A 17,901-nucleotide genomic window follows, 5' to 3' on the forward strand; every position below is an offset into this window, starting at 1 on the left:
TTTAGCTGCTGGCAGGACCGGGCTGCTGAGGTAATACTGATGTGCACTGATGTCAAGGTAGCCCTTCAGCAGCCTCACCAGGAGCTACTGTGCCCTTTCAGACAACAAACATGGAAACCAAGGCTCAGAGCAGTTCCGCTTACTTCATCTGCCCACAGTGGCAGTGGTACCCAGGGGTTTCGACAGAGGAAGGAACCCAGGTTCAGATTCGAGCCTGACTCCTGAGTCTGGCTTGGCGAGGCCAGCCTTGAGCCACTCCACACCGTTGAGGGTTGGGTGCCTGGGAAAGGAAGGAAGATGGGTCTGGAGCTAGCAATCAGCCTTGAGGGTTTGGCCAATAACCACCCCCAACTGCCTTGCACAGTTCAGAACATTTAGGGATTTTTCTGATGGGAGACATTTCTGATTACCTTCCTCTTCCTATAAGCTTCTTGAAAACAGTATAATTAAGCAAATATTTATTTAGTGCCTATTTTATGCAAGAACTAAAAAAGTCTATGCAGGGGATATAAAGAGTAAAAAAGTAATCTTGGTCTACGGGGCACTTTCTTGAGTAAATTCATGTTATGTAAGCCTCGTGAAGAGCTTTTTTTTAGGGACAAGAAAAAATATAAAAATAGCTATAATTCAAGTGAGATAAAGTACAGAAGAATCAAAGTCTCTGGTTTCGCCAGAGGACTGTGATTCTGCCTTATCCGCCTCTGATGTCCCCAGGGAACTTACAATAGGCACTTAATAAACACTAGCTCATTTACTGACGGTGTACAGAGAGAGCTCAGATAACAGACCATCTAAGTAAACACCACCCCGCTGCAATCCTATTAAGAATCTCCCTGGGGAAAGTCAGGCAGCATCCTTCCTCTGTCAGAACACCTCCTCCTTTTTAAACTGCGCCTTCGCCCTTCAGTTTAATGGCTTTATCAGATAAATCCTTATTTTACTGAGTCCCAATGTCCTTCCCTATAATGCCGTGCCAACCACTGAGACTAGCTGGGCTAGCCAGAGGGCTTCAATCCCTCTTTTATCTGCTAAGGGGCCTTAACAATATTTGGTGTCACCCTTCCTAGCACACCCTGGGTTTAACATTGGCCAGTTGTCCCCCACCTGATGTGATTGTCACGGTCCTCAGTGCCTGTCTTCTGGTCCCCAAGGCTTGCCAGTGTGGAGACAAAGCCTCTTGGGTGCTGAGGGTTGAAGTTAATGCACAGGTGAGGCAGATTCCCGGATGTGAAGCCCAGGAGATGAAATAGGTCCTTCCCCTCTGTCTTCCTCAGTTTCCTCATCTGTAAAAGATCCCTTCTAGTCCCAACATTCTGTGTCTCGCCATGGCTTATTTTCTCCATTGAAGTCCCTGCTGAAATGTCACTTCCTCAGAGAGGTCCTCCCTGAGCACTCAGCCTAGAATCGCGCTGTCCCCCCAGCTTGCCCCTCTCTGTGGCTCCCCTCCAGCCTCGTCACCAGTTTCATTTTCGTCATGGTGCTACTGCTCTCTGGAATCAGTATGTGTGGTTATTTACTTATTCATCATCTCTCTCTTACCCGCCGAAGCGTAAGCTTTGCAAGCATGAGAACCTCATGCACACATCTTGTTCACTACTGTGTTTCTAGATATCAAGCGGTGCCTGGTACAGAGCAAGTGCCCCAAACTGTTTGTTGGATCAGCCAATGAGATCTGCATTTCCATCATGCTTGCTGTCCTAAAAAAACTTTCTGTCCTCATTGCCTTGTGGATGAGTACCGCTTTTTATTACATCACTAGAAGCTCTGTTATAAAACATTTCTTTGATCAAAACTTATGGAAGATGCAGCCCATGTGTTCAGCAGACATAGCTGGCAGAACTACCAAAGCAAGTTTTTTTCTTTTTAATTTATTTATTTTATTTATTTATATTTGGCTATGTTGGGTCTTTGTTGCTGCGCGTGGGCTTTCTCTAGTTGCGGCGAGCGGGGGCTACTCTTCGTTGCGGTGCGCGGGCTTCTCATTGCCGTGGCTTCTCTTGTTGCGGAGCACAGGCTCTAGGTGGGCAGGATTCAGTAGTTGTGGCACATGGGCTCAGTAGTTGTGGCTCGTGGACTCTAGAGTGCAGGCTCAGTAGTTGTGGCACACAGGCTTAGTTGCTCCGCAGCATGTGGGATCTTTCCGGACCAAGGCTCTAACCCATGTCCCCTGCATTGGCAGGCGGATTCTTAACCACTCTGCCACCAGGGAAGCCCCCAAAGCAAGTTTTAAAACCAGGTTTGTCCTGAGAACAGGACTATCTTTGAACTTGAATAATTTAAGTACCTGATTTTGTTAGTAGGGTAAATAGAACTAAAAAAGCCTTTTAGATTTTGAAGTTCCTTTGAGAAGGTAGTACGTCTGCCCTGAGATAGATGGAAAGGACATAAATAGTCAGGGTTGTTGCTGATGGATGAGTGATGAGCTTGATCACTTTTTAGAATCTTTTGTTCCTGCTACAGTATTTTGCTTTTGTCTTTTAGTTTTATCCTTGGTGTCACTAACACACAAAACCAGTAATGGTCTCATTTCAGAAGATGTAGTGATTATTCAGTTTGGCCCATCGGTCAATCAATATTTAGTGAACACTTAATTTGTGTATTACAAAATATCTGAAATGATTGCTAATTTTTCTCCCTTAGACTCTTATCTTTCAGAGCCTGGCGTCTGTCCTAATGACCCTGCCGAGGTCACATCTTTGCTTTCTCTGCTGCTTTTTCCTGCCTGTTGGTGAGCTCACGGCCTGCCTCTCCCTTGCCCACGCCTGTGTCGTCAGCCTCCTTGTCATATTATCCCTCTGTCTTGGGATTCCTCTCATGGTGCTGCTTGCCAGAAAAGTGCCTGGGAGCCTCTGCTACGTGACATTTGGCAGGTGTGGCTTCATCAGAAAGTTCATAAGTTTTATCTAGCCTATCCATTGGGACATAGCTTATAAAGGGGTCTGATCATATATGCCAAATGGCAATGGTTTCTTGTCAAATTTTCTTCATAACTTCTGTATCTGTCTTTCTTCGTTTCCTGCGCACTTACCACAAACAACCCCTTACCAGAAATTTTGACAAAATAGTTGACCTCATGCATCCTTTCCTTTGAAGCAACTACTGTGTGTGTGTGTGTGTGTGTGTGTGTGTGTGTGTGTGTGTGTGTGTGTGTGTGTGTGTGTGTGTGTGTGTGTGTGTGTGTTGCCTTTCCCCAGTATGTCTCACCACCTTCCCTGTATCCGGCGGATCCCATTTCCCACCCTAACAACTGAACTCCTGCTACTTCCCACCTTGGCCTGCGCTCCTTTATGTTTGTCATAACACGAAGAGAACACCTTCCTCTTTTCTCCTCTTTTCTAATACTTTATCCAGTATAAGAATTAGCTTTCAAAAACTGCATCAAGATGGCCAGCAACTCAAAAATTATTTTATGCCAGCTGGAAATTCTGCTTGACTCATCTCATTTCCCTCTGTTTTCTTCCATCTCTTCATTACTTAGGTTTTGTCATTTTATTGTACCTGTGTTACTATAATCAAGGTGTTATCTTCGATTCCTCTCTTTTCCTCACTTCTTACCTCCAACTCACCTGCACATTCTGGTGGCCCTGCCTGTAAAACATATTCCCAATCTCTTCACTACTGTCCATCTCTGCCACGAGGTTTAAGCCATCAGCATGTCTACCGTGGACAACTGTAGTAGCCTTGCCTTCATCTGATCTTTCTGCTTTTACAGAGATGAGCTTGGTTTTTGCTTTGACAATGATCCCTTCCCTAAAACCCATTTTCTACACAGTAGACAGAGTTACACCGAAAAACCATGGACCAGATCACGGTCCTGGCCTGCTTAAAGGGCCTTCCATCACACTCAGGATAGAATCCTAACTCCTTCATATGGTCTGCACGGCTGTGTGTGATCTGCCCTTTGACCTCCACTCTGTTCCACACTGATAGCCTTTCCTCTCCATAGTGCCCCAGGCCTACTGCCAACTTAGGGCCTTCACACCTGCTGTTTCTCTGCAGGAATGCTCTTTTCCCTGCCATTTGTTTCACTGCTTCCTTTCCTTCATATCTCAGAGTAAATGTCATTTTCTCCAAGAAATCTTCTCTAAATATACCATCTAGAGTGGTCCTCACCACACTATCTTTCACACAGGCATCTTTTAATTCTCTGCATACCAATGACTACCAGCCAATAGTGCTTTCTGACTTATGCATCTGTGTCTTGCTATGACCCCCATGAGAACATGGATTCATGAGATCATCCCTGGCCCCAGAAGAGGGCCTTGCATGTAGCAAGGACTCATTACATATATGTTAAGTAATAAAATAGTGAATGAGTGATACGGACATGATTGGACTCTGGTGTCTGAGTTGTGTAACTTTTGTCTTTATGAGTAGATTATAAATTCCTAGGATATTTCTTTTGAGCCCTTATGTCACCTACTTCAGTTTAGAATATGGAGTCAGTGCTTGGAAAATTCTTATTCTCTTGATTTTTAGCTCTTTTGACCATATTTAGTTTTTGGTATCCTAAGAAATCTATGGAGTATCTTACTGAAAAGTTCCCTTCTTGAATAAAATAACTGTAAAAATATCAAATCTATAATTCATATACTATAGTCCCAACCTCCAGGAGGTCTACAACAACTCACCTCCAGTGTTTTAATGATTATTTCCAAGAAAGTAGAATTGGGTTTACTTGCCAGTAGAATTTCACATTAATATTCTTCTGTAGTGTTACCATGGCTGTGGAAACCCTTTCTCAAGGTTAACCTACAACAGCAACCATTCAATACATGAAATGGATGGACATGTTTCCGTAAAGGTAGGTTGATTTTTCTTTACTTCTGTCCTTAACCTGTTATTTCTCATCTTAGAATTAGATACAGAGGAACCCAAGTTGCATCGTGTCCTTGAGGAACTTAGTTTCTGCCCTGTGCTACCAGCTTTTGTGAGAAACAGGCTGAACTAACCCTAGACTCAGGGGCTCACAGCTACAGGGTTCCCTGGAGAACACCTGGGCCAACAAGCCATCAACATGAATAGGTCTCCTGCCTGCAGTGGAAGTGTCTTGACTCTCAGTCTGTGATTTTTCCACTGAACCATGCTTCTTGACCTTGGGGGTGGCGGGAGACTTTGTGTGGAAAAGAACGGTGATCTTCGAAAAGGTAGCTTGTCTTGATGAAATATTTGTCCTTGCCTCTGCGGTCTTTCTCTGTGATCTTAGGGACATGATGTGAAATTTTAAGGACCCTCTTCAGAACGCAGTTCCCTGCTGATCTCTCTCCTAAGAATATTTTCTTCCTTACTTCTTGCTAGACCATAAACACCTCAAGAGGAGAGTATGTCTTGTGTTAACTGGCACACCGTTCTGTGTCCAGCACATGGAGGGGGCTCAGATGACATTTGTTTACTGATGCAGTTCTACTTCTCTGCCTCAACTCCCTGACCTCCCCACCTCCATCTCCCTTCCCCAAATCTAGTTCATTCTTCTCCCTTCATCCTACTTCCACTCTGATTCCCATTCTGTCCTCACCAGCTCTCGGTGACTCTTCACTCCAACCCTGTTAAGCACTTATTATCTCAACTACCCTTTTCCTCTTGGTATGCGTTAGCTCACACTGGAGGGCACTTTTATGCTTGATTAATGCCCGCTTGACTCGATGGTAGAGAGTGGGACGGTATGGCTGTGTATTCAGTATTGTTGTACTCTCAGTGTATTTTTGGCGTGTTTTACACAGCAGGGACTCTGCTGACCATGACGATTCACTTTGGAGGCTGACATGTGCTGCTGTTAGATGCTGCTGGTACATTGCCACGTTCCATCTTAGCTACGTTTCTGTTGCGGATGGCGTGTGTCGTTTCTTAACTGCTTTGGAGAACATTGCACAGGAAGTCATTTCCATTTTGTGGCAGATCAACAGGAAATAAGGCTTAGTTGCCAAACTAAAGTAAGAAAAGCAAGCGAGCATATTCCTCCTCCCTTAGGGGCTTTCATTATTCCAGGAATCATTAGCTTCTCCCAAGACAGTGGAAATGAGCCCAGGTATCTCAATTGCACCTACAGAGGAAATTTGGAGAGGAGGAGGATATTCAGTATCTTGTTCCAGCTTTATTTTGCATTATCTTCTAAATTGCTTTTGAATTTATCATATCTTCGAATCACCTAACTAACAGATGCATTTTAGGAGATCTGCTCCTTCCTTTAGTAAAATGAGTGTGGCTTCCTGAATCAAAGACTACTCTCTATCTCTAGTACATTTATTTTGGCCATCTCTATTGTTCATGATTCTTTCCATTGGCATTAATTATGGTAGGAATACAGGGTCACTTCCTTTCAAACCTTATCCTCTTTCAAGCTGTTCTTATTATGTAGGCTTGGCCATCTTTTAAAATTAGAGTGCCCTAGCCTTGGCCCTGCTGTGAACTGCACACCATGAGGATCAGAGGGAAGGAGATGACAGAATGGAAACTGTATTCAGATCTTTGGCATGTTTTAATTTTACATTGCTTTTTCATACTAATTTAATTTCCTTCCAGAATGAAAGTTGGCAATCATTTAGAGAAGTGGTAGAGGAGGTTGGAATCATTGCAGCTGAAATGCCTGTGAAGGTCCCTAATCCATAGATTATTGACATAATGAACTCTAAAACCCTTAATAATCATTCCACTCTGTAATGACAGCCTGCGTTTAGAGAGCTTTAGCCTATGTGTTCTGTGCCCAAGGCTGGCTCTGCTCTGTTGGGCTATAGGCGTTAGAAATATTGCAGCTCACCCAGCACGGGCAGGAAACCACTCCTTAGCGCAGACCAGAAACCCTTGACTTCTACCTGCTTCTTTCACCCTTTTCAAATATGGAAACATACCAAACCACAGAATGCTCTAGTTCCCTCAAATTTGCAACCATAGTAGAGGCTACTTGTATATTTATAGGAACAACCAACTAATTTCAGTTAACATTTTCATTGTTTGCAAAAGACGGCAGAACAAAACGACTTCTGGGAATTCAGCTTTTTTCACTTTTTTCTGCCTTGAGGGAATCTGTAGGTCCAGGCTGGACATTCTACTGCGTCAAGTGCACAGACAGACCCCCCCGCCCCCGCCCCCCGACCCCGCCACCTCTCCTTGCTCACAGATCACATCCTGGCAGGCACGGGGGCCATCCCCCCCGACCAAGGCTACGTTTTTTTTTTTTTTCTTTACAGCTAGATCAGATGCTTCAGATTTATTATCAGATGTGGCATGGATGATTCAAACAAAAACAAATGCCCTTGAGTTTAAAAATAGAAGTTAAAAGACTAAATATTTGCACTTAAAAAGGAAAAGAAAATAACAGAAATCTCTGCGGCAGACCATTCCTTGAAATTATCCTCACTAAATTATAATCATGCACTTTCCACTCTCTGTAATTAAACATTAGATTTTATTTATTCCAGATGCATTTGTCTCAAGTAAATTCAGAACGCCCCATCCTTCTTTTTGGTCATTGTAAGTTCATTTCATGTTTGTGGCCTACACATGATTGGGCGCATTGGATAGTTTTTAAGTGCATTTTAATGACTCTATGAATTTTCTTTTTAATTGTATGCTATGTGTGGCCTGTTTATCCTGATGAATCTGATTATTAAGTTTTATACCATGTAATGTCTATAGGAGCTCGATGACATTTTTTACAAATACGTTCACATGTTCTACAAGGAATTTGCAGAATCTTGGTGGTTGGTGGTAAAGGGATGGAGGAATTTGCTTTGATCATATAACTCACAGGTAGGTAGAGCTGCCGGCTGCTGTTCTGAGAAATCTACAGAACTGAGAAAGGTTGTAATGCCTCAATTTATATGACATCTTCTATTCACAGAGCCTTGGAAGTTCCATGAAAACCTTAAAGAACTTTTTATTTACCAGCCTTGCAAATTTCTTAGATTAGTGAAATGATGTAACTAAACAGCAGTCTATAAATATTAAACGCAAGCATTTTAATGGTTTGAAATATTCACTACTCTTAAGACAAGGTTCTCAATTAGGATTTGTGGTTAAATTCATTGAATACCTATTTCAAAGTAAAAAAAAAATTAACCAGATTTATTTACTTACTCTCATTGTTTACACAGTTTCAAATAATAATTTTTTTTTTTTCTTGCGATATGCGGGCCTCTCACTGTTGTGGCCTCTCCCGCTGCAGAGCACAGGCTCTGGACGCGCAGGCTCAGCGGTCATGGCTCACGGGCCCAGCCGCTCCGCGGCATGTGGGATCCTCCCGGACCGGGGCACGAACCCATGTCCCCTGCATCAGCAGGCGGACTCTCAACCACTGCGCCACCAGGGAAGCCCTCAAATAATAAATTTTTATTTTCACTAAGTGAATCAGTGGATTAACCAAGATGATAAGTTGACTATGTAACTGAAGATAACTTTTGCAAAATGACAGTAGTAGAGCTGCTGCTGACTCCCTGGGGAAAGTTTTATTTGCTTTTAGGCCTATTGTGGTTTTTTTGTGGTGATAGAGGTCATCCTGGGTGGTTAGTTGGTACACTGATAAATTATTCCAGGCCCCTTTAATTTTTTTTCTTGCATACCATTTGACCATTTTACAATTCTCAAGCATTTCCACAGGTTTGTGGGAAAAGGTTGTGCCAGGTCAGTTTGACTGTTTAAAAGCCACGTAGAATAAAATTGGGGGCTTCCCTAGTGGCACAGTGGTTAAGAATCCACCTGCCAATTCAGGGGACACGGATTCGAGCCCTGGTCCGGGAAGATCCCACGTGCTGCAGAGCAACTAAGCCCGCGAGCCACAACTACTGAGCCCAAGTGCCACAGCTACTGAAGCCCGCGTACCTAGAGCCCGTGCTCCACAACAAGAGAAGCCACCGCAATGAGAAGCCCGTGCACCACAATGAAGAGTAGCCCCCGCTCGCCGCAACTAGAGAAAGCCCACGGCGTAGCAACGAAGACCCAACGCAGCCAAAAATAAAAATAAATTAAACAAATAAATTTTTTTAAAAAAGGTCATGTTAATGCTGAAAATAAAGTCTTAGAATTATTTATGTGTTTTCAGTTACCCATTAGCTGCTCTACTCCCTACCCATTCTGGGACAATACAAATGCTTTATATCTCTACATTGGCATTTTGTTTAAAACTGATCTTCAATTCACCCACTGCGGTCCACGCTCCGCGTTCTCTCTGTGGGGTAGGGCAGCAGAGAGCCCAGCAGGGGAGGAGGCAAATGGGAGAAGCAGCTCCAGTCATCACAGCCCTCAAACATTCAAAAGTAGCTCCCCTCCACCCTTCTAGAGCTGTAGTGTTCACTCGCTCGCCAGAGAGGGGGCAGCAAATATAAAAATAAAATTGCATATTTAAAAGGTTCTTTTAGAACCATTGCTCATGTACCTTTACTCTAACATCAACTAATTGGATTCATATAGTGTATCTAAATAGCTTGAATTTAGATATCTCTGTGTGTGTGTGTGTGTGTGTGTGTGTGTGTGTGTAGTCTAAACTAATAATAGTTTAGTTTATTAGTTAAACTAATAAACTTTAATAATATTTAAAGTTATTTACTTTTCAGTGCCCAAACCTGTCTCTACCTTTCCAGGTATAGAATACATTGTTAATCTCATTGGACAATTATATTTCAAAACAATTTCTCCTTTTAATCCAGGACACATTGGCATTCCAAAGGTTAAAACTACCTCATATCTCCAATAATCTGGATTCCCAGTAATCTAGATTAAAGTTTGAGGTATATCAAATCATTAGGTCATTTTTGTTTTCTCATTTCTGTTTTGGTAGGATAAGAAGGAATGTTCGAATATGGGGAAGGCCTCTGACAATATGAACAATCTCAGAGTTTTAGATTAGCATCTATGAACACGATTCACCAGAACTTTTCAATCGAAACAAAGTCAATCTTCAGTAATAGAATAACACCACCTAGTTTTTCTGGGCTGAAAATCATTGTGCAACCAAGTTGATTGATCTGCCTAGTAAAATAAAAATATTTGGAACTATCCTAGCAACTTTCTACTTCTGTTGGAACTAGACCCTTGACTGTAGAAAGATAGCAAGATTTCTTGCTGTGCAAACACATTTCCTAGATTATCCACAAGATGTCCATGACAGAAGTAATAATGCTGAATGAGAAATTCTAAGAAACGTTATTTACTTTAAACTTTAAACCTAGATAAGCTCTAGATACCTAGAAGTAACAAAAAGAAATGAGAGGAAAAGTTATGCCATTAGAGGGCACTTTTGTAATCTTAGAAGAAAAGTCTGTTCTTATAGACTGGATTACCCAAGGCTTATTCTTAAGCAGAATGTATTTTCAGTTGTTTATTTAAAAGTGACTAATTCTTAAGCTGAATGTCTAAGAGAGAACATTTTTTTTGGTAGGGAAAAAAATCTGTAAAATTCCATCCTTTAAACAATACTTACATAAAGCTTTAAATTTGAATAAGTGAATATAAATTGTGAAAACATGCACAATATGTCTGCATAATCGTTTTTTGATTAGCTATATTCAATGCTTCTTTTAAGTACATCTTGTTAAAAAAATGCTGCCTGTAACCTGATCAAATTGAACAAATTATTAGGCTTCCCTAAAAACGGAGTATGTTTTTCCCCAGCAATACATGGATGTTATTAGATAACATTTTGAAAACAATAATCCTACAGAATATAAAGTCCTGTGTTTGGGGAATCATACTAATTTTTTCCAGTTTTATTGAAAAATAATTGACATACATCACTGTATAAGTTTAAGACATACATCCTGGTGGTTTGATTTACATACATTGTGAGATGGTTACCACAATAAGTTCAGTTAACACCCATCTTCTCCTGTAGATACAATAAAAAGAAAAGGGATCATACTCATTTTAAACACTTTTCTGAAAAGTATCTGTTTTGCCCATAGTTGATGTGGCAATTTAAATAGCTAAAATTGTTTCAGAAACGGAAAGTGTGACCTGATAGAACTTTAGTTGAGGATATACGATTTTTTTTTTTTTAAAGAAAGCAAAAGATAGTTTAGTCTATTCCCTATTGGTGATTATCTAAATAAAAATGTCTACCTGAGCCAGTGTGAAGTCAATAAGCCAGTAAAATAATTTAACAAGTAAAATCTTAGTGTCAATAACTGTGAAGAGTATGAGATTTTACCCTCCTTGCAAGCTAACAAGTTAGCCTGCCGTAGTTTCATGGATGCTAGATGGCATGAGACTCCTGGGTCGGCGACAAAGGACTTTATTACGCAGCAATAGCAGGAGCCACAGATCCACAGCAGCAGCATTTTCTCCCACTGCCTGACCCCCCAATTCTCGTAGGATGATTGAAAGAGGGCCTGATGGCATCAGCCCATATAGTGGCGTTTATTATAAGAGAGCAGCCCTGAGCTTAGGGAACCCAGATTTTTATAATGGGTAACAATCACGCCTGCTCTTTGCTCCAGAAGCTTTATCTTCCAAGGCTGTTTACTATACAAACATCCTTGAAAAGATAATCTGGAACAAAGGCAGTCAGTTCTTGTGCTCCCCACATATGCACAAACAAGCACAGAAACCCATGGAGTATTGTCTTTTTAACACTTACTCTGCATAATCCTATCATCTGAAGTTGTTCACTTTACTAAATATTACATGGCTAAGTAGCTGACCTGGGGGAATATGTAATAATCATATTTACCACACTCCTGATAGTTTATATTTCTCATATCATATTGTATTCACTATGTGTTCTTATGTGTCCAAGCCTCAGTTTGATCATTCTTGAGATGAGATGAGATAAATAATAGGGCCTACATCATAGGCTTGTTGCTGGCATTCATGAGATAATAGACATGAAGCACTTAGAAGAGGGCCTGGCATGCAGCACATACACAACAAATTTATTAATATTGTTATTAACTCAAAATTCATCTCTGCTTATTAGCTGATGTAATAAAGAGAAAGTTCCTCCCACAGGCAGCTGAGGATGCTGGGAAAATTCCCACCAGTCATAACATGCTAGCTGTCTAACTCTGGGGCTGACCTAAATATCCCCAATACCCAGGGGCATTGGGCAGCTTGTCCTGTTCAGCTGTGCAGTGGTACTGTGCAATTGACAGCTTTGCGGGCAAATATGGGGCTCGTGGGAGAAGGCTGCCCTTGAGCGGTTCTAGGGCAAATACGCCCAAGTATCTCACACTCAAGTGCTGCCATGGCATGTTTGCTCTAAGTTCCTAATAAATATGGAAAGCCAAATTCTAACCCTTTCTAAAGAGACATATTTTATTATCTGGCCTCTTCTGCTCTCAGGAGGCAAACTTTCAGAGATGCTACTACAAAGTAAACTGAGTGTGTTTTATTATGCTGAAATAATAAGTATTTCTTTATAGGGGCGGCATATCAAATTCTATTCAGATTTTCCGTTTCTGTTGGCTGCAGGATGAAGGGCATCAGAGGAGAGGGACTGAGGGTCGTGAGTGGTGGTCCCATTCGGTCTACTCCACCATGTCCCTATTTGTTTTGAATAGGTTCACTGAGCTTTGATATTTGATCCCCCCAGCCATCTTTTGTAGATATAACCTTTGTTTGCTTTTAGTAACTCCCATGACCTCTCGTTTACATCCCCAGCTTTCCTTGGATTCCACCTTGACAATCACCTGGATATCTGAGGGACAGGTTATTTAATGAAACTCAAGGAGGCCTGTTCTTATTCCTAAACTGCTAGCTATTTGGGAAGAGGATTTCAGTGTTCAGTCTCAGAATCATCATTTGTTTTCAGAGTTTAGAGATCATCCATCCAAACCCTTCATAAAATTGAGGTCCAGAATTTTAAGTGAATTGCCTAAGATGACACTTCTAGTTAGCAGCTGAAACTAAAAAGTCAAGTTTCTTAGCTCTCAGTCAAACTCTCATTCAATAGCAATACAATTGAGAAATAGGATGGGAAATAAATGTTTGGGCTCTGCAGTCAGATTCACTTGGGTTTATATCCTTTCTCTGCTTACGTTAAAGGAGGTTTATACTTATATAAGAATAGCACCTACTTCACAAGGTTATTGTGAATACAAATGCAGCTTCGCACCGTGTTTTGCACATAGTAACTCCTAATTACTGCGGATATTTATATGGAAAATTGCAGAGCACATGGCAGAAAGCAAATTTTGAAAAAGTAAGTTAAAGGAACTTTCTGAGCAAGCTCACTGGGAAAAATTACTTCTCAAACTCTCACAGAAGAAAGAAAAGCTTATTCCCTTCAAAAAAATATTTTCAGTTGTATGAATCTATTTTTGGTAGCACTCAAAGAAAACTTAAAGTCAAGTGATGGTTTAAGTAGAGGTGACCGCATAGCTATAGCAATGACTATTTAGAAATAAAACTGGCATTCTCTTCATTTCAAATTATTGCAAATATTTGCATTTGACTTTCTCACTATTTAAAGTACTTCAACGTAAAAACACTATATTTCCCTAATGCTTGAATTCCCTGATGTATGTTGTCAAAGAGATAAGGGAAAACAACTCCTTACCTAGTTTTTTCTGTGAGGAAAACAGGCACCAAATCCTCAAAGGAAGCAAAGCCTTTCATTAGCACTTGAGGTGAAAAGAACTCGCCTACCTGCGTCTTCCTGTTGGGAAAGGGAAACATGTAGAAGATGGTGTCCTTGAAACAATCCCTAAAGCAAGGTGCCCTAGAGAATGATCCATGATTGCTTATAGGATTTTTAATTTTATTTTTATTTTTTTGCGGTACGCGGGCCTCTCACTGTTGTGGCCTCTCCCGTTGTGGAGCACAGGCTCCGGACACGCAGGCTCAGCGGCCATGGCTCACAGGCCCAGCCGCTCCGCGGCATGCGGGATCTTCCCGCATCGGGGCACGAACCCATGTCCCCTGTATTGGCAGGCGGACTCTCAACAACTGCGCCACCAGGGAAGCCCTGCTTATAGGATTTTTTATGAAAGTCAGTGATAAATATCAAAGTGTAACTCAATGAAAACTGAAGTGGTAAATATATAACTCTGCTGGAGGTTAAGACAAATGACCTACGTATAGAACTTTCCAATGGTCTTTTTTTTTTTTTTTTTGGCTCCGCCACAGGGCATGTGGGATTTTAGCTCCCTGACCAGGGATGGAACCCTCTCCCCCTGCATTGGAAGCGTGGAGTCTTAACCACCGGACCACCAGGGAAGTCCCCAGGTGGTCTTTCTTGATTTAAAGTGGGAATCCAAGCCCACTTTTTAATATGGTAAAAGTTTATATATAAGTGTTGTGTTGAAGAGTCTGGTAAACCTGTAATATTAGACACTGGCAAATAACTCATCTTGGGATTTTAGACAAATTGCTTATCCTGTAAGAAAGTTAAACTTTATAATCTCTTAAAATCTCTGATTTATGAAAATCTGATTTGCATAATAATTCTATATATGATCCTTAATCAAATTTTAAGGACGAAGAAAAGTAACTGTGTAGTGGTAATTTTCAGGCTCTCAGTGGGTCTCTGAGACTTATGTTATGGTTTAAGCTTTGAGACATTTGTATGGAGATGTCTACAATGACCATATTGGCTTCTGCCATAATGAAGGGGGAACTTTTCTCCCTGAATACCCAAGGAAGTCAATGCACCAAGAGTCCTTTTGTTTCAAAATCTTTTTAATATCTGAAATTCTGGTGAATTCATTGTCAACTTGTTGAAATACTTTGAAAAAAAAGAACTGGAAAGTCGCCTTAAAGCTCATGTGCATGTGTCCAAAATACATAATACAGCTCTTTCTGTCAAAACCAAATAGTGTGAACCCTTCAGAGAGTTCGCAACTTGCCCAAGTGTTTTGCCCGTAAAATTAATGTAAGCAATTCTTTTTTGTTGCCCCAGGATGGTGCCTCTCCACTGGTGTATGCTGTGGCTGCTGTTACCACTCAGCTCCAGGACCCAGAAGTTACCCACTCGAGATGAGGAACTCTTTCAGATGCAAATTCGGGACAAGGCATTTTTTCATGATTCGTCAGTAATTCCAGATGGAGCTGAAATTAGCAGTTATCTCTTTAGAGACACACCTAAAAGGTATTCTCCCTGCAGGACTTCCTTTATCGATAAGCTCAGAACGGGTGTCTCTGAAAAAGAAAGTGACCTTTTAGACTTAGTTTAGGTAATTTGCAGTCAACCTCTGGATAGCATTGCCTAGTTTTCTCTAAGTAAGAAAATAAAACGGCAGTGCAACGTCTAGCCATTAGACGTCTCTTTGATTCTCGCTGATTGTGATCTTTTGGGTGGAGAGAGAAGTCCTTGCGTGTCTAACGTTTTGGAATGGTCATTTTCTTTTCTTCAGGATGGTAGGAAATTTCTAAGAATGACTCTACAGGATGAATGCAATTAATTGAACACATATGATTCTTCAAGGGTTTGCATTGGCTTGTAAGGATAGTATTTCTTTGATCAATATGATTGGTTCTGAAAGCATCAAACCAAACAGAGATAAAAACTGGCCCCTCGGGCTTCCCTGGTGGCGCAGTGGTTGAGAGTCCGCCTGCCGATGCAGGGGACATGGGTTCGTGCCCCGGTCCGGGAAGACCCCACGTGCCGTGGAGCGGCTGGGCCCATGAGCCATGGCCGCTGAGCCTGTGCTCCGCAACGGGAGAGGCCACAACAGTGAGAGGCCCGTGTACCGCAAAAAAAAAAAAAACAAAAAAAAACTGGCCCCTCACTTATCTTCACTCCAACATCAACATATTGAACTCACATAATGCTTCTAAGTATTTTGACCTTTAAAACTTACATATATCAACATATATCAATCAATCAATCAATCATATAAACTAATTATATTTAAAGTTACTTACTTTGCAGTACCCAAACTCCTCTTTATCATATTTCAAAAACAGTTTCTCCTTTTAACCTAGGGCACCTTGGCATTCCAAAGGATAAAACTATGTCATGTCATCAATAATCCATTTTCCAAAGATTGAGGTGTATCAAATTATTGTCGTCTTTCTCTTGTCACTTCAGTTTTTTTTTTTTTTTTTCTTGGTACGCGGGCCTCACTGTTGTGGCCTCTCCCGTTGTGGAGCACAGGCTCCGGACGCGCAGGCTCAGCGGCCATGGCTCACGGGCCTAGCCGCTCCGCGGCATGTGGGATCTTCCAGGACCGGGGCACAGAACCCGTGTCCCCTGCATCGGCAGGTGGACTCTCAACCACAGCGCCACCAGGGAAGCCCCGTCACTTCAGTTTTAATTGACAATAAGAATGGAACGTGGTGCTCCTCTTCCACTGAATGGCACAGACATGTTACCATCCGGTCAGTCTGTGTGAGAGTAGATAATCAGTTTTCATATTTTGACTGGTGTGACCTATTGTTTGGGTATCATTTCAGCACCATCTGAATGAAATTATTTGTTTGAATGGAAGTAATAGATTAGGAACTGATTTGTCAGTAATATATAAAATAATTATGACTCTTTCAATGACATTCCTAAGACTGAAGGCACAAAATGCAAGGATGATTATACTAAAGGAACTTGATGTCTTAGTATTTACAGAGACTTAGTCTGTGAAAAGAAGGAAGGGTAGAGGAGGCAGTTTTAATGATTCAAATTAGTCTTAAATATCAGCTGAATTCATGCCGAACCATTTTGCTTGTCATATTCTTTTGTCTCTTGAAACTTTTGAGTGAATCCAAATTTTTCTTTAAAAAATTACTTTGATTTCCCAAATGTACTTGTGCACTGCTTTGCAGTGTTCTTTAAAGCACAGCGTTCCTCATTATGTAATCATTTCACTTAATCAAATAAATGGTTTATCTTTGATCTTCCAGTCTCTTAAAAACTAAATAAGTTTTGGTTCTAAGCGCTGTCTTAAAATTACATTTTTTTTTCTTTGAAGCAACATGTTTTTATTATAAGACATTTCAAAACAACACATGCTCCTTTCCTCCTTCTGTTTTTATTTCTTTCATTTGTTCATTCTTTTGGGTTTTTTCCCCCCCGCACAAATCATGATTGGAGACTTTGATATCTACATTTGGATGCAATGTTAACAATAGTTAAAGAGTTGTGGCCACAGTCATTTCTAGGGGTAAAATATGTGATGGGAGAACCCATATAGACATTGTTGATATTACAACTAAAGATGAAATTCCAGATAAAGTTTGGAAGCAGAGAATAGCAAAAGAAAACAAATTCATTAATTATGCTTATGTTTATACATAGATTGCAAAGTCTAAATGGTTCACGGAGTGTTTATCCCTCAACTCTGGCCTTATAATTTGGAGCATATTTGTCACATTTCTGTCTCCCTCACTAGCCAGTAAATACCTGGTGCTCATAGATCGTGCCCTATCATCTCTGATTGCAGCTCCGTTCCATGAGTGCACTGTGCATGGTAGACAATAAATGTTTGTCAAATTGTTAAAGTTTATTCAGATTGTCTTTTATCCCTAATCATAAGTGCTTCCATATGAAAATGTTGACTTAGAGGGACTCTCTGATGTTTCATATGTAAAATGATTACCCTGTGGAATGCAAGCATTGTTTTCTCTGTTATTGGTTGCTTATGGCCTGTATTAAAGTTACTAAGACACAGTTGCATACTTTTGGAAATAAACTACTTTCTTGATTGAAATGAGAACAGAAGATAATAGGTGAACGTGCACATTGATTTCAGCACTGGTTAGCTCGGCTACCCACATAAAAACCAAAAACAAACAAAACTAAAAAGTTTCGAATACTTTTAAAATTACACAATGCTAAATAAATTATTTTGTCTTACCTAATTCTTTGTAATGTTCATAGGTTCAGTCATGTTTATGTGGTTAATATCACCTATGCAACCTGGCCAAAGGAACAAAATTCTACTCTCCAAAAGTTGACTGAATTTGAAAATTAAACCATCTGACACCTCTCTTTAGGGATGCTTAAGTCCATAAACCTTCCATATAGTAAAGAGTACAATC

The 17,901-nt window shown here is 40.9% G+C and overlaps 1 protein-coding gene across 1 annotated transcript in view; it reads left to right on the forward strand.

Annotated features, from left to right (window-relative positions):
- NDNF (neuron derived neurotrophic factor) overlaps positions 1–17,901 on the forward strand; it is a 41,473-nt gene that overhangs the window by 13,600 nt on the left and 9,972 nt on the right. The window contains exon 2 of the mRNA XM_079920162.1: positions 14,828–15,016. Within this exon, the coding sequence (XP_079776288.1) occupies positions 14,829–15,016 (188 nt within the window). The 5' untranslated portion in view covers position 14,828. The remainder of the gene's footprint in view (positions 1–14,827; positions 15,017–17,901) is intronic.

The sequence above is a fragment of the Stenella coeruleoalba genome (assembly GCF_951394435.1).
Source record: "Stenella coeruleoalba genome assembly, chromosome: 4".
Classification (NCBI taxonomy): Eukaryota; Metazoa; Chordata; class Mammalia; order Artiodactyla; family Delphinidae; genus Stenella; species Stenella coeruleoalba.